Consider the following 17,011-nt stretch of genomic DNA (forward strand, 5'->3'; position numbering starts at 1 on the left):
GCCAGAGCTCCATTCCCTAGCTCTACCATGTATCGAGCAACTCAGCCGTTGGAACTCATTCATGGTGACTTGTGTGGACCCATCACACCTCCTACCGCAGGAAGGAACCGATATATATTTGTTCTTATCGACGACTACTCAAGGTATATGTGGTCAATTCTGTTAAAAGAAAAGAGTGAGGCTCTAGAAAAGTTCAAAGTATTCAAAACCGTGGTTGAAGGAGAAACAAAAGAGTCTATAAAGACACTTAGAACCGATAGGGGAGGTGAGTTCACATCAAATGAGTTCAAGAGTTTCTGCGAGACAACGGGAATAAACAGACACCTAACTGCTCCATATTCGCCACAACAAAACGGAGTGGTAGAACGTCGAAACCGAACACTGATGGAGATGACAAGGAGCATTCTCAAGCACATGAGTGTACCTAACTATCTGTGGGGAGAGGGAGTCAGACACGCCACCTATATCATCAATCGAGTAGGAACAAAAGTTCTCAAGAACCAGACACCGTATGAAGCTCTAAAGGGTCGTAAGCCTAATATCGAGCATCTCAAAGTATTTGGATGTATCGGTTATGCCAAGGTGGACAGTCCACATCAAAGAAAGCTAGACGACATATCAAGGATAGTCGTTCATTTAGGAACAGAACCAGGAAGCAAAGCATACAGATTGTTTGATCCAATGACTCGGAAGGTAGTGGTAAGTAGAAACGTTGTGTTCGATGAGCAAAAGAGCTGGAACTGGAATGTCTCTACAAGCGATGAGACTCTTGCACCCGGATCATTCAAGCTCTCTTTCGGAGACTTTGGGAACAATGGCATACGAGAAGATGGAGGGAATGTAGATGAGAGTGTCAAAGAAACTAAAGAAGAAGATCAAACTCAAATATCAACATCAATCGACAATCACGATAACGAAACAGAGTCCGAAACAGAACAAGAAGCAGAGCCGGTACTGCGAAGATCAACTAGGGTCAGTAAGGCTCCTGCTTACCTAGAAGACTATGTATATTTATCTGAAGTCGAGGGAGAACGACTGTTACTTATGTTGAATGAGGAACCATTCAACTATGATGAGGCATGTGAAGAAGAGATATGGAGGAATGCTTGCGACGATGAGATACTGTCTATAGTGAAGAATAAGACATGGGAACTGGTAGACCTGCCTCCCGGAGCTAAAGCCATAGGTCTAAAGTGGATCTTCAAGGTAAAAAGAAACTCTGATGGAACCATAAACAAACATAAGTCGAGATTAGTAGCTAAGGGTTACATTCAAAGACACGGTGTAGACTATGAAGAAGTCTTCTCCCCTGTGGCGCGAATAGAGACTGTACGTCTCATCATAGCACTAGCAGCTTCAAGAGGATGGCAAGTGCATCACCTGGATGTTAAGACAGCCTTTCTCAACAGTGATCTAAAAGAAAACGTCTACGTATGTCAACCTGAGGGTTATGTAGTCAAAGGAAGAGAAGAGAAGGTTTATAAGCTTAAAAAGGCGTTGTATGGCTTGAAACAAGCCCCGAGGGCATGGAATGAGAAGCTCAATAAAACCTTAGAGGATCTGAGGTTTGTCAAGTGCACAAAGGAAGCATCCTTGTACCGGTTGATGTGTGATGGAGGCGTTTTACTTGTGGCAGTATATGTTGATGATTTGTTGATCACAGGGTCTAAGACATAGATGATAGATGAGTTCAAAAGCAATATGTCAAACAAATTCGAGATGAGTGATCTTGGTCTCTTAACCTATTACCTCGGTATTGAAGTGGTTCAAAGCAATGAAGGAATATCGATCAAACAAGAGAGCTATGCAAAGAAAGTTCTTGAGGAAACAAGCATGATTGACTGCAATGCAACACAGTTTCCTATGGATGCTGGTCTAAAGCTTTCAAAGGCGGAGCAGGAGGCAAGTGTGGATGAGAAGGATTACCGCAGGGTCATAGGGTGCTTGCGTTACTTGCTACATACTCGACCGGACCTATCTTATTCGGTTGGAGTATTAAGTAGGTATATGCATGACCCTAAAACCTCGCATTGGACGGCTTTGAAACAAGTCCTAAGGTATGTAAAGGGCACACTCGCGTATGGTCTCAACTTCTTACGGTCAAGCAAAGAAGGATGGACGTTAACAGGGTATAGTGACAGTAGTCACAATGTTGAGGTTTATGATGGACGAAGTACCACATGCCATATGTTCTACCTGAATGAGTGTCCTATCACTTGGTGCTCTCAGAAGCAAGAAACTGTTGCTCTCTTTTCATGTGAAGCCGAATTCATGGCAGCTACTGAGGCGGCAAAACAAGCAATTTGGCTACAGGAATTACTTGCTGAAGTAACTGAAGAACCGTGTGAGAAAGTGGTGGTTAAGATAGATAACAAATCTGCAATAGCGCTTACAAAGAATCCGGTGTTCCATGGACGGAGCAAGCATATTCATAAACGTTATCATTTCATCAGAGAGTGCATAGACAATGGTCTAGTGGACGTAGATCATATTGCAGGAAGCCTTCAAAAGGCTGACATTCTCACTAAAGCCTTAGGAAGATTGAAATTCAAGGAAATGCGAGAGCTGGTTGGAGTTCAAGATTTGAAAGATGGTGATTTCAAGTTTAAGGGGGAAAATGTTAGAGATAAACATGAAAGTAGCTTGAAACTCAGGTCATACTAATCCTACTTGTATTAGGATTAGGATAAAAGGTTTTACTATTAAGTTTAGGAGTTTTAAAGATCTCTCTATAAGAAGATGTTGAGTTGTGACATGAACTTATAAGTGAGAGAGATTATTGTGAGAACTTAAGTTTTGAGAGATTGTCTTAAGTTAATAAAGAAGTTATTCTATAATCTTGTGAGTTTAGCCAATAGTTTGTGCTGTTGGTTCATGATGGGGACATGGCATAGTTCTTTCTGTGCTAATTTCCACTCTCTAGCTCCACCCACAGCATTAGTCACAACCTATGAAACACGGGGACGGCAGTTTGGGTCACGTACCCGTACCGGAAGCGTTTCCGGGACGGAAACACCATAGAAACAGCACGGGGACACTTTGGGGACGTGGTAGTTCATTTATGGAATATTTGAAATGAATTTTCTTCAATATTATTGTATCTTAAGCTAATTAATTTACCTTTTTCCAAAAAATAAAAGGAAGTAAAATTTTAACTGTATTTTTAACTTTCAATCTTGTTTCTAAGTTTATGAACTTTTATTAGATGAACCAAATTTTGATTAAAAAAATGTTTAATTATTGTTTTTATTATTATTATTCAAAATAATGTATTGAATTATTTTTATGTTAAGATTTTGGTGTAATCTTTTCTTATTTTGTCCATTATGGATAGCATATATATATTTTTAACATATATATATTTGCCGTACCCGTACCCATAATTTTTTAGTTTTGCCGTTTCCCGGCCCCGCTTCCGTAACCGTATTTGTCCTCGTATCCGTCCCGGTGCAACATAGGTCACAACAGTGCTAGCTGGAGTCGTCCTATTTTCAAAGACTAGGCAGTTTCTAGCAATCAAATATTCCAGCATATCCATGAGAAGATATCAGATGTGATACCAGTTAGAAATATCCATGAGAAGAGATCAAATATTTTTATATTGGTAAAATATCAGTTAGAAAAATGATTGGTAAATAATTTGGAGTAAACCAGAATATATAAATTATTATGGACCTAATATAATTAGAGTAAATATTTTTTATAAGTGTTTTGTTTTTTTCCACCAAAATCTTTTTAACTACATAAAGATGTGGAAATATTAATGCTAGGTATGGTGGGTTGTTGTAAAAAAAAAAGTATGGTGGGTTGTTGTTAAAGGATAGTGGGTTTATAAATTTTTCTTTTGTTATTTCAGCACTTAACACAAAAATATTTGCTAATCAGACCCGCTGTCTAAACATACCCACACAAAAATGTATAATAAATCTCAACATGTGAATTTTCAACCAAAAGACAAATGACAAGACTTTTAAAGATTCATAGGCATATTTCGGTGAGAGCATTAATTAATAAAAGCAAAAGAAAAAAGTTATCAAAAAGTTAATATGAAATGTTATGGTCAGAAAGTAAGGTCAAAAAGTTAATATGAAGCTTATTTGGAGGATGCTCTCTGGGAAATCACTTTGGGGGAAATGGATCAAAATGTATCTATTAAAAAAGAAGAGTTTCTGGGAAGTAAAAGCTAATACTCAAGTGGGTTCTTGGATGAAGAAAGATGTTGAAACTCAGGGGGTTAGCGAAGTCTTTCTATAAAATGGAGATTGGGAATGGTCGTGACATTTCATTTTGGTACGAAAACTGGTCTGATAAGGGTGTGATCTTTGACCTTTTGGATGAAATTGGTTTTATTGATTTGGGAATAAGAAAAGAAGCTACGTTAGAAGTTGTACTGAGCATTAGATGAAGAAGGATGCATCGTTCTGAGGTACTAAAGGATTTGGAGGTTCTGTTAAACTCAGTAAGAAGTAAGATTCGAAGTGAAGTAACGGATGTTAATGTATGGAGAAGGAAGTCGGGATTTAAAGCAAACTTCTCAACAAATAAAACCTGGATGACAATAAGAGAGACCAATGTTCAATACTCTTGGACTCGGGGGACTTGGTTCTCCATGGCTACTCCAAAATTTGCTTTTGTGGCCTGGTTAGCAATGCTGGACAGGCTATCTACCATGGATAGAGTATCGAAATGGAGTCATGGAGTTGACACTACTTGTGTGATGTGCAAGATTGAAGCAGAGACTCGGGATCATTTATTTTTTAAATGTTCATACACTTCGCAGCTATGGGAACACCTTACCAGTGGTATACTAAGAAGCTCTTACTCAAATGACTGGTCCTCTACTGTGTTGCTGATAACTAATGAGGTGTTGGATAAGAAGAGTTTGTTCTGTGTTCTGTGTTCTGTGTATGGTAAGCGTTTCAATCTGCTGTCTATGCAATATGGAGAGAAAGAAATAGGATCAGACATGGAGAAAGGCCGATAGTCATGTCTATTCTAAAGAAGCTTACTAATAAGGAAATAAGAAACGAGCTCAGTCTGAAAGTGCATGGAAGGTGCTCTCTAATATTGGTTTCAAACAAGAATCTAGAAGTTGTGGAAATGGTTTCTTTACAATTTTGAGATTATGGTAAAACAACTCAGGTTCACAAGGCTTTTCGATGAATAAAATTTAAAATTCATTAAAAAATAAAAAATAAATGATGCAGTAATCAGTGGCTATGTCAAGTTGGTAAAACTGCCTCCTTCCTGATCTAAGATTTGTGTTGCATTATGTGATCAAAGCCAGGAGCTACTGTAATAACAAACTAGACAAGAAACTGAGATTTGGTCTTCTTGACAATAAATCAATCAGCTTCGAAGCTAGGAAAGCCCAATTATGGGTCTATTTTAGTTGATTACGGCGCTCAAGTTCTTTATTTGATCTTCCGTTTCAATCTGAAACATTGGGGTTTTACAGACCGAACAAGAAACAGCTTTACCAGCTTACAAAACACGTAAACTACAAAACACGTAACACAAACCGGTTCAAGAAACCGCGATTTGAACCGTCTTAGACTTCGGTGGCTGCGGCGGCACTTTCCCAACGGTGACTGTCAAAACTCCATCTTGATACTTAGCCGCCACAGCCTCCACGTCAGCGTCTTCAGGCAACCGAAACTTCTTCACGAGATTCTGAGGAAGTCTCCTCTCGAGCCTTATGTACTTGCATCCTTCTTCGCTCTCGTCATGATCCTCTCTCTTCCTCTTCCCGTTACTCTTCATCACCAGCGTCCTCTCTTCCTCTACAGTCACCTATTCAAAAAAATCACACGAAAACCAATTAGCTTCCGTTCATATAGATTACACAGGTCTATCGGTTATAATACAATATTAGAGAAGATACTCAATCTCTCAATTTTTGATTTAAATAAACTGTTACAATGATCACTCTTCTTATACTTTTTTTTTTTTTGTAACAAATTAATAAACCAATAACAGAATATTAAACCGGTCGGTTCAGCATATTAAACCGTACTCTGTTTTACAATACCTGGATGTCGGATTTGGAGATTCCGGGGATGTCGACGTAGAAGATGTACTCTTTGGGAGATTCAAGAATGTCAATTGGGATGTTGTTGTTGCTTCCTCCTCGATTCTCGTTACCTTCACCGGAGCGGGAAGTCGGGAAGATCAGCTTCTCGATGGTCTCCGGCAAACCGAACAAGTGGTTGATCGCGACAGCACTCATTTCTCGGACTTCGGCTTGAATCTTCTTGTGATTGTTGGCTTCTGCTTCGTTTTGAATTAGAGTGACCATGCTTAGCTCCAAACTTATAAAGAGAGATGAACCAATAAGCTGGAAAGTTCCAGATGGATAAATCTAGAATGTGCGAGTGGTTACGCGTGTCAATAAGATGCTTCAACCTCACCAGTCCCGTTTTCTTGGGCTGTAAAGGTTATGAGGCTATAGCCCATCGGATCCGAATTTCTATCTGTTCATTTTTTGGCGAGCATTTTACTTTTTATATATACAAATTAGTCAATTTCACCTCACTGTTATTTTAGTGGAGTCTTGAGAGAGACTTCGGACAACGTACCTAATAACTAAAGAATAGCTACATCATCACTTACGTATGAATCATATAAATAAACACTAAAGAATAGTTGATCAAGCCGTTTTAACGGTTAACTTTTAGTATATATATGAAATGGTTTATTCAAAAAATAAATAAAGTTTTAAATGGATAACATTGAAAAGTTAGAGATTAAAATTGCTTAAATGAAAGTTATGTTTTTTTCATTTTGAAAGATCTAAATTTTAAACGAATTTCTCCGTTTAGACCGAAAAAATCTTATTGTGTTTTACTTAGTTATCTTGAAGAAAACCACTTAATTTAGTTAAGTGCATTTTCCTTCTTTGTTTTTGCTTCGTTTTTAAAATAAAATTAAGAAAACATTTATAATAACGATGAATAGAATTAAAAAAAAATAAGAAACTGGTTTCATTTGTATTATCTACTACTAATGTTATAGCTGCAAAACCAAAAGTTAAAATCACTTCAAAATCTTAATTTAAAGACTTTTACTGATATATGTCTTTATTGTTTCGTCTCGATAACATGTGCATTGCTAATTAGATGACTATATTTAGCTATACTGATTACATGAATGGATTTTTATTTTAATTATGTTTATGTATTTTTTGGCTTAAAATGTTTATGTATTTTTACTAATTTATTGACAAAAAGTAATATCAATATTTTGGATAGATAGAAAACGAAATGCTGATTATAAAAAAAATACAAATTATTAGATCCAACCTAGCTATATGATCGTTTATGGTCAAATCCGGTTCAATAATTGAGGCAGTCCGGTTCAATGGGTTAAAGACATCACATAAAAGTTAACTTACCACTGCTGATCATGCGAATATTCACGTCTCAATTATTTGTTTTCTTTTTGTTATTAAAGGAAAGAATAATGGGCCTTTTCGTCAATTAACAAAAAAACCAATCGGGTCAATAACGGAGAATAATCATCCGGTGACCTTATCTCTTCGCCGGTGAGAAAATCTCAGATCTACAAAATATTCCAATTTCACATCTTTCACCTTCTCCGATCTAAGTTATGGAGGAAGAAGACGAGACTCAGCCATCTCCAGCTCCTTCCTCTCCCCCAGTTTTACCCACAAGCAACGTCACGGTGGCTTCAGCGACGAAACCGCCTCCCTCCCCACCGTCTCCGTCTAGAAACGCGTTGGCTTTAGTCGTCCACACTCCCTCCGTCACCGTGAACAAAAACGGACGAAGCGGCGGCGGAGGAGGAGGAGGAAGAGACGACTGTTGGAGCGAGGAAGCGACGAGAGTTCTAATCGACGCGTGGGGGGAACGGTTCGCCGAGCCGGGGAAAGGAACTCTGAAGCAGCAACAGTGGCACGAAGTAGCTGAGATCGTGAACGGGAGCGGTCAGTGCAAGTACACCAAAACGGATGTTCAGTGTAAGAACAGGATCGATACTGTGAAGAAGAAGTATAAGCAAGAGAAGGCCAAGATCGCTTCTGGTGATGGGCCGCTCCGTCACCGTGAACAAAAACGGACGAAGCGGCGGCGGAGGAGGAGGAGGAAGAGACGACTGTTGGAGCGAGGAAGCGACGAGAGTTCTAATCGACGCGTGGGGGGAACGGTTCGCCGAGCCGGGGAAAGGAACTCTGAAGCAGCAACAGTGGCACGAAGTAGCTGAGATCGTGAACGGGAGCGGTCAGTGCAAGTACACCAAAACGGATGTTCAGTGTAAGAACAGGATCGATACTGTGAAGAAGAAGTATAAGCAAGAGAAGGCCAAGAATGGGCCTAGCAAATGGGCCTTCTTCAAAAAGCTCGAGTCTTTGATCGGTGGTGGTGGGAAGGCTCAGGTGGTGGGAGCAAGTAGCTCGGGTCCAATGCGGTGGCATTTTAGGAAACGAAGTGCTTCCGAGACTGAGTCTGAGTCTGAGCCTGAGCACTCAGCTGAGAGTCTCCCTCCGTTACAACCGTTGCCGAAGCGGTTGAAGATGGGTGAGTCAGGAGTTGGAGAAGTGGCGAAGGCGATTCTTGGGTTTACTGAGGCGTATGAGAAGGCGGAGACTGGGAAGATTAAGCTGATGTTGGAGTTGGAGAAGGAGAGGATGAAGTTTTTTAAAGAGATGGAGTTGCAGAGGATGCAGTTTTTGAGAACTCAGATGGAGATAACACAGAAGAATCAAGAGGAAGAGAGGAGCAAGCCAAGGATCAATGATGATGATGATGTCAAGAATAATGGCGATGTAAGTAGCTGACAACTTCAAACAAATTATGATATTGATATGATTTAAAAGACGTCTCTAGATTGCTGGATTAGGATTTAACGTTATTGTTGTTGTTGTGCCTTGTGGGTTATGTAAATGTAGAAGCTTATTATGGGTTTAGAGAACTGTGATCATCATCTATCATGTTGTTGTTATGTTATCTTGTCTTAAACATGGGCAAATTAAAGAATCAAACTTTTCCTAGTATAAACCTGAAATCTCCAGCTTGTGATTATAAGTTAAGACAGTAGGATATTCCCACATGGGTCATGTCTTAACAGTCAGAGATTAAAGAAACCTTTGGAAGAAACTGTTGATTAGTCAGCATCTTTATCCATAATTAAAATCTCCTTAAATCTAATAATTAACCTCATATTGCTTTTCTCTGTCCCTTACCTCTCTTTCCCTCACAGAAGAAAAGGAAGATACGAGGCAATAAATGAGTTTTTAAAGGAAGATAGTTTGTTTGACAAAAAAAAAAGGAAGATAGTTTTAGTATAATGCGATTATCTCTCTGTCAGACATGAATCACAAGCTTTGCAAGGACCTTAATTATTTACTTTGCTGCATGATAAGAGTAACGGAATTAAAAATTCAATTTATTTAACCAATTATAATTTTAAGTACATGCTTCAAACTGGAAAACCTTTATAGCTACTGTAAGCGACAAAATACTTTGATTAAGTATACTATTACAGAACCACAATACAATACTACTCTCTCATTTGGAACCCAAACAAACATCCTTTTTATTACATGTCATTTTATTGCTTGGCTTGCAATCCACGTACACACATAGGTTACAAACTAAGCATACGAATCAACGACTTCAAATAAGATGAGACACATACATAAGACTCTGAACAAGGTCTAGAAAAAAGCAAGAAAGTGATGAAATTAAGTAGAAAAAAAAAAGAAGAAAAAAGCATCTCAGATCCAAGAGACCAGAGTGAGTTTATTACTGATAGTACATGAGCTGCTGATGCGCCGCAGCTACATTCTGAAAACCACCATCGTACAGAGCTGCATTTGCTCCAGCTGCATTTACATGCCTTAGAGAATGCTGAGCCTGAGGATGCATCTTGGCTAGAGCTAGTTGCCTCTCATAGGCTAAGAGGTCCATTGGGGACAGACCAGGGACTGGCACCGGCGCTGGTGGGGGAAGTGGGTTTGAGGGTGTTCCTGTTGGAGTTGGTTTGTTTCCCCATGAGCACTGCAAATTTTATCACAGAGTTGGGTTTAGGACCTAAGTAAGGTCAGTTCTAAGTAAATCATAACTGAAGTTAGTACCTTTATGGGTCTGCTAAAGAGGAAAGGCTGAGAGTTGCCCATTTGAATTGCAAGAGCAGCCTCGTCGTGAGTGTTATATCTCACAAAACCAAAGCCCTTGTCTCGCTGGACACGAACCTCTTCAATGACTCCAGCACCAAGTGTATGGAACATGCGGTGTAGATCAAGCTGAGTTACCTGCAACATTGATCAACTGTCACGACATGCCAAAAAGACCACCAAGAGCTGTCTCTCTGTGTCTGATATAGAGAAACTCCGAAAGGGTTTGAGAACTTACTTCTGGAGCGAGGTTTCCTACATAGACAGTGGTATACTGAGGATTGTTTTCAGGAGCTTCTTCGTTTGAGATTGAGATCTCTCTACCGTCCTCTGAGCCGTTTGTAAGTTCAACGACACTTTTTCCATCAGAGCTATGTTTGTCCTCGCCAAAAGTAGCACCTTTTGTCGCCCAGTTGCATCTGATTTGTCTGCTACTTATCCATTTACCTGAGATGAGGTAACAGAAACATAGATTACACTGCTGACAAAACTATATTAAGATAGAAAGAACTTAATTCTAGACACAGAACACCACAAAAGCTAAGCTTCTCTAGCCAATGCTAACATTACACTTAAATGCATCCTTACAAAAGTGAACATTTAAAGCTCTAAACCCAAAAGGTGTTACCATTCATCTCATTTATGGCAGTTTGAGCATCCTGCAGATTACATGTAACAATTAAAAATCAATATAAAATCATGAACGGAGATAAAACAAACGGTCAAAAAACCTGCTGATTGCGGAAAGAAACAAACCCAAAGCCTCTTGAGCGTCCAGTTTTCTGATCCCACATCACTCTTGCATCCCTACATACGAATAACAGATCTTAGTTCCAAACAAACAAGCTTAAATCAATCAGTAACAGCAGCTGATATAAGCACCGGAACTTACGAACAAGTGTTGAAGGCAGAAAAGCTCTCAAACAGTGCTGCATCAGTAACCTCTGGACTGAGATCTCCAACAAAAATGTTGAAATGACCTGCATTCCATGGAAACAAACTCATTCAGCAACAAGCAAACAAAATGCGAATCTTTGTGTAATCACTCTGTCCTAATAAGAACTTACTTGATGTGTCTTCCCTTTGACCAGTGGCATACGCCCAATTAACTTTGATAGGCTGTCCAAACCTGTTAAAATCCATGATTATAAACCTAATAGAACGAATCAACAGATTAAACAAGAGGAAACAAGAAGTATGAATGACATATCCTTACAGATGCCTTCCGTTAAGAGACATGATAGCCAAACCAGCAGATCTCCGATCAAAGTAGTGGACAAACCCATATGATGACTGTGAAGCGTAAAACACAAATATTTGAAAAGTTAGCACAAAATGGAAGCAAAGGAGAAAGAAGGTGTGGTCTTACGATACTCCTTACCTTATCCTTTCTGATGAGCTTACAGCTTTCAACAGGGCCGGTGCTAGCAAAAATCTCTTGAAGAAGAACCTCAGTGACCTGCGTATGGATGTTGCCAGCATACCTGCACACCCCACCGAGACTCAGCCTTTTACAAAACCATCTTTGAAACTAAAAATGTTTTGTTCAAACAATACTCACACACTACGACAAGTGCTGGGATCAAAACCAGGAGGAAGGTTTCCACTTGGCAGAGGCTCCATCTGAAGAAGAAAAAAAAATGCAGAAAGCATAAACCAATACTGTCTACGGTAATTGCAAAATCACTACTTTTCTATGCGAAAATCTACATTACCAAATTAATTTAAGACCCAGAAGAATTAAATTGAAAATACACAAAGAAATTAAGAATAACTAACACGAAACCCTAACTCGCAATAGAAAGCTCGAAACTTTTCATGTTCTAGAGAGAGAGATTCAAAAGTAACTCAGTGATACCCATTGATTCGGAGTTTTCAGAACAAACCCTAATTTAGAATCAAAACCGACTCACAAACCTGAGGAGGAGGAGGAGGAGCCATAAGACTAGGATGATAGAGAGAGTGATGCTGCTGTTGCATCATCGCTTGCTGCATCATTGCTTGTTGTTGTTGCTGTTTCAGCCTCTGGTTCTGCATCTTTTTTCCCCTCACAGTTTATCTGTTTTGTTTCCCGAGAAAAGACCTCTCTTTTCCCTTAGCTCAGGGTCGAAATCAACTAAAAGAAATGGAAAAAAAAAAAAAAAAAAAGTAAAAATAAGAGAGGAAAGAGAAAAACAAAATTGCACGCTCTGTGAAAGGGCCGTACGAAACTAGTGACCATATATAGAAGAAGAAGGACGATTTCTCTGAGACAGAGAGAGTATATACTAGTCTCACGCAGCTGTTACTGTTCGATTCCGTCACTGACCAATCACTCTAAGCTTAATGTTTCTTTCCAGCCCAGCCCAAGGCCCAGAGTGCGTACACAAGTGCAATATAGTTGCACAGAGACAATTAACTGATGTCACAGCGCAGTAAATCTTGGTTTCCGTGATAGACCAATAACTAATAGGAGTGACGGTCCAGCCCAACTCCCAAACTTGCTAAATTTTGCATTAGACAAGCACAGTCGATTTATAATTCACTTACCGCGTCTCGCACGGAATTAACATTATAAATATAAATTATTTTATGTATTAAATATTTTTACATATTATGAAATAATTAATATATATTAAATAATTAAAATTCAGTAACTATTAAATATATAATTAAATTGGTGCGAAAATATAAATTAATTTTATTAATCCAAAAAATATTTTTTTTTATATTTGATAGGATATGTAACTAAATTTAAATGATACTAACATAGATAATATATTTTAGTATGTTTTTAATATTAATATCTATTAAATGATGATTTCTACTCATATAATTTTTTCGATCATTTATATCTTTTATAGAAAAAAATTTAAATTACTGATAACAAAATTTTCATTGTGGGATTAATAGTTTTAGTAATTTATAATTAAAAAAATAAGTTGTCAATGATCGTTCAAAATTTTTATCAAAAAATTGTTCAAAGTATATTTTGAAACTAAAATATTGTATTTTATATGGTTTATAGTTTAATTTAAAATAATATATATTAATCTATCATAAAATTTGAATGTGAGACTCTTAACAGTTTTAGTAATTTATAGCCTTTTATAAAAATTCAAAATATAACATATACATAAATATCTTATTTTTATTATATGGTTATTGTGGTTGTTTAATTTATTTAATATTTTAAAATTAAACAAATATGATAGAAGATACACTATTTTTTTATCAAATCTTTATTATTCAAAATCATTAATTGCTATATATATTTTCGCCACATTAGGTAATTCCGTAAATTTTATTTAAGGAAATAATAAAGTACATTAATGATGAAATTATTGTTAGTTTAATAAAAAGCTTATTATATAATTAGATGGACCAACATATTTCTTTAATATTCTAAGAATCATCTTACTGATGACATGTGGCTACAAAAAGAAGTTGTAATGTTTCTCAAATAATATATAGGGGATGTATAATTTTGCTTTAATAACAAGATCGTTACTCGTTAAAAAGTTTATCTCAGACCAATTTTGAACTAAAAATTTTATATGTAAAAAAACTTGACAAGTATCACACCAGTCTGTACTTTATTTAGTTTTTTTTACTTTTGGTTATGACTGAATTTATTTTTTTTTTTCTTTTCATAATGATTAAATTGCATGGGTGATTACTTATTTATTTAAAGGTAATTCTTTCAAATAGTCATTTTAAGTTTTTGTCACAAAAATATCATTAAAAAAAAATGACCAATATAGCTTTTTTATTTTAAAATTTTTAATATTTATGTTTTAGTTTTTAAAATTTGAAACTTTATCCCCAAAATTTTACCGCTTAACTCTAAACCTAAGTAGTTAATCATTTAAAAAAATTATTTTTGTTATTTTTTTTATTAAAAATTATTTTCGTGATAAATACTTAAATAATAGCTAACAAAAAAAAATAGCTATGTCAGAGAATTTATTATTACATCTTCTTACACAACCATCAAGTGTTCCTTCCTTAGAGGGAGCAAGAGGCAAGTTGAAGAAGATTAACAACAGACCGGTAAGAGGTTTGATCTTTGGGCCAACGAAGGGGGAAATAAACCTATCAGAGTCGGGGAAAAGACTGAGAGTAGAAAACAACAATGTAGGGAGACAAGGTGGAGCATTCAGAGATAACATGGAGAAAGCTAAGGCTGTGCCTAAGACCCCTCAGCTGTGTGATGAGGAATTGGAGAATCCAAGGGATGGTAGTATCAGCGAAGCAGAACAGCGAACATCTGGTACACAGACGAACCTACAGGAAGATGGGAGAGTGTTATCTCTCGCATAACAGGGTGCCCCGGGAATTCAATCAGATACTATTATATTTATGATGATGAATTGCTTATTCTGGAATTGCCGGGGGGCAAATAAACCCAATTTCAGACGGTCTATTCGGTATATTTTGAAGAAGTTTAAAACTGATTTTCTTGCTTTATTTGAGACTCATGCGGGCGGGGATAAAGCAATGAAAATATGTCAAAGTTTGGGATTTGAGAACTCTTTTCGAGTGGATGCCATTGGTCAGAGAGGAGGTATTTGGGTTTTATGGAGGGATCAGGTCGGGGTTATCACGGTTGTGGAATCTTCTGATCAGTTTGTTCACGTGAAGGTGGTGGTTGGTATGGACATCATACATCTCGTCGCTGTCTATGCGGCCCCTACGGCTAGCCGCAGGAGTGGTCTTTGGGGGCAGTTAAAACGAGTACTGGAAAATATAGATGAACCGGTTATGTTGGGTGGCGAATTCAATACTATTGTGAGGTTGGATGAGATTAGCGAAACATAAAATGGTCCAAAATAAAGGTTACATTAATATATAACTAAAAATGAAAATATAAAAAACCGAGCTTGGAGAAGCGAACCATCACTCTTTCATTAGCCGTGCACAATGAATACCACCGGCCTCGTAGAAGAACTTATAGTACTCTTACACACGAACTTTATATAATCAGTCGGGGGCACGTGACCCCGTACCCACCAACGTGGGTCCGCCCATGCTCTCACTTTTGAAAACCAAAGTGAAAATAGTATCCTTCCAAGAAAATAATGTTAAAAATAATCCAAAAAAAGCTTTTTTTCTTTTTAAATTTTTGAAAACCAATAATAACATTTTTTTATTATTTGAAAATAATTAATCAAATGGTAGTTGTTTAGAAAAGTTTAATTTTCTTGACAACTACCATTTGAGTAATTATTTTCAAATAATAAAAAAAATGTTATTATTGGTTTTCAAAAATTTAAAAAGAAAAAAAAAAGCTTTTCTTTTTATTATTTTTAGTAGTCAGGGGCGGACCCACGTTGGTGGGTACGGGGTCACGTGCCCCCGACTGATTATATAAAGTTCGTGTGTATGATTACTATAAGTTCTTCTACTAGACCAGTGGTATTCATTGTGCACAGCCAATGAAAGAGTGACGGGTTCGCTTCTCCAAGCTCGATTTTTTTATTTCTCCATTTTTAGTTATATATTAATATAACATTTATTTTGGACCATTTTATGTTTCGCTAATCGCTAGACTATGGCTAGCCTATGGTATTAAAAACACCATTTATACGTAACCTGTTTTTTCTATGCATCTTATAAAACATTTTTTTTTCTCTTGTCTTTGAAACTATTTCAAAACTTTATTTAATTTTATACTAGTGTGTATTAGATTTTTTATAAACAATCTAAGTAGTTTCTTATGGACAAAAAGGATGATTGACAAAAATATAATATAATATTTTAAAATAAATTTTGATTATTATGTGACTATTATATATCATTATATTTAAAATTTAACATAAATTTAATATTTAAATTATATACTACATTTATAATAATGTGCCTCCGACTAAAAAGTTTTCTAGATCCGCCACTGGTCCCACCCGTCTCCCAATAATGGCTTCGAACCTATTTTTTTGGAATGTCCACAAAGAGCAGGACAAGCATCACCCTTTTCCAAACTGGCTATCTTCTAATAAGCCAGTACTGGGTGCTATTTTGGAGTCTTATATAAAAGAACCAAATATATATACTATTATGCAGCATATAGTCTTATTCGCCTAACAGATTATATGATATGTTATTGTCCAACTTCATATTTGATCTTCTTCTGATATGATTTGTATGCAGTTTCAGGCTGAACTTTCTTTTCACAAACCAAATCTTCAATACCGATGTTTCCAAATCTAATTCCAAAAATAGATACTTTGGTACCAATTAGTCTGTACCAAAATCCTTTTAAGATATTGTAGCTTTCTAATCTTTCCAACTTGACACAAACTACTAAGTGTATGGTTCAGATAAATGCTTAAATAATATATAAATTAAATATTTATACGAAATTTATAGATATATTTATATGTATATAATATTAAAATTAAAATATAATATTATAAAACGAATGTTATGTATAAATAATAATAAATCAAATATAATTATTAGTAAAATTAAAAAATAAAACTTTTTAAAAATACGGATCTGGATCTGGATCCGGATTTCCAGATTTAAAAATCAAGATATACGGATCTGGATTCGGTTTTAATAGATCCAAAATTTTACTATTCGGATCTTGATTCTGACACTCCATATATTCTATTCTCAGTGCGGATCTAGGATAACCAGTCGGTATAGAGCGTGGAGTAAAAGGTTACATAATAAACAAATCCCAACGAGTAACACGCCACACTCGAGCAAATGTACGCTATGTCGGAACGGTAATGAGACTATTCTTCATGCCCTTCGAGACTGTCAGGCAGCTGCTGGAATATGGAGGAGACTTATGGCACCAAGCAGATATCAAAGGTTCTGTAACCAGCCACTTCTAGAATGGTTATATGAAAATTTAGCGCAAGACTCAACGGCTGGTGGAGATAAATGGCC

At 36.7% G+C, this 17,011-nt stretch overlaps 3 protein-coding genes across 3 annotated transcripts; 1 reads left to right on the forward strand and 2 right to left on the reverse strand.

Annotated features, from left to right (window-relative positions):
- Positions 1–5,396: 5,396 nt before the first annotated feature.
- LOC106331690 (17.4 kDa class III heat shock protein-like) lies at positions 5,397–6,334 on the reverse strand. The gene is made up of 2 exons (XM_013770093.1): positions 6,032–6,334; positions 5,397–5,793 (listed from the first exon to the last, which is right to left on the reverse strand). Exons 1-2 carry the CDS (start codon positions 6,296–6,298, stop codon positions 5,527–5,529), a joined length of 534 nt encoding a protein of 177 aa, XP_013625547.1. The 5' UTR covers positions 6,299–6,334; the 3' UTR covers positions 5,397–5,526.
- A 1,103-nt stretch (positions 6,335–7,437) lies between these two features.
- On the forward strand, positions 7,438–8,963 carry LOC106329106 (trihelix transcription factor ASIL1-like). The gene is made up of 2 exons (XM_013767695.1): positions 7,438–8,052; positions 8,333–8,963. The coding sequence occupies exons 1-2, from the start codon at positions 7,609–7,611 to the stop codon at positions 8,792–8,794; spliced, it is 906 nt and encodes a 301-aa protein (XP_013623149.1). The 5' UTR covers positions 7,438–7,608; the 3' UTR covers positions 8,795–8,963.
- A 544-nt stretch (positions 8,964–9,507) lies between these two features.
- On the reverse strand, positions 9,508–12,353 carry LOC106328241 (oligouridylate-binding protein 1A-like). The gene is made up of 11 exons (XM_013766642.1): positions 12,050–12,353; positions 11,694–11,755; positions 11,514–11,616; positions 11,349–11,425; positions 11,200–11,261; positions 11,025–11,112; positions 10,864–10,939; positions 10,761–10,791; positions 10,371–10,579; positions 10,094–10,270; positions 9,508–10,016 (listed from the first exon to the last, which is right to left on the reverse strand). The coding sequence occupies exons 1-11, from the start codon at positions 12,167–12,169 to the stop codon at positions 9,762–9,764; spliced, it is 1,260 nt and encodes a 419-aa protein (XP_013622096.1). The 5' UTR covers positions 12,170–12,353; the 3' UTR covers positions 9,508–9,761.
- Positions 12,354–17,011: the final 4,658 nt, after the last annotated feature.

This window comes from Brassica oleracea, chromosome C3 (assembly GCF_000695525.1).
Source record: "Brassica oleracea var. oleracea cultivar TO1000 chromosome C3, BOL, whole genome shotgun sequence".
NCBI classification, from domain to species: domain Eukaryota; kingdom Viridiplantae; phylum Streptophyta; class Magnoliopsida; order Brassicales; family Brassicaceae; genus Brassica; species Brassica oleracea.

Coding starts and splice junctions, on each gene's coding strand:
- LOC106328241 (XM_013766642.1), bottom strand. CDS start 12,169: ATGCAGAACCAGAGGCTGAAACAGCAACAACAACAAGCAATGATGCAG. Junction 11,426..11,513: donor AGCTCATCAGAAAGGATAAG/GTAAGGAGTATC, acceptor TACGCTTCACAG/TCATCATATGGGTTTGTCCA. Junction 10,017..10,093: donor TCTTTAGCAGACCCATAAAG/GTACTAACTTCA, acceptor TAAAATTTGCAG/TGCTCATGGGGAAACAAACC.
- LOC106329106 (XM_013767695.1), top strand. CDS start 7,609: ATGGAGGAAGAAGACGAGACTCAGCCATCTCCAGCTCCTTCCTCTCCC. Junction 8,053..8,332: donor TCGCTTCTGGTGATGGGCCG/CTCCGTCACCGT, acceptor AAGAATGGGCCT/AGCAAATGGGCCTTCTTCAA.
- LOC106331690 (XM_013770093.1), bottom strand. CDS start 6,298: ATGGTCACTCTAATTCAAAACGAAGCAGAAGCCAACAATCACAAGAAG. Junction 5,794..6,031: donor TCTCCAAATCCGACATCCAG/GTATTGTAAAAC, acceptor TTTTTTGAATAG/GTGACTGTAGAGGAAGAGAG.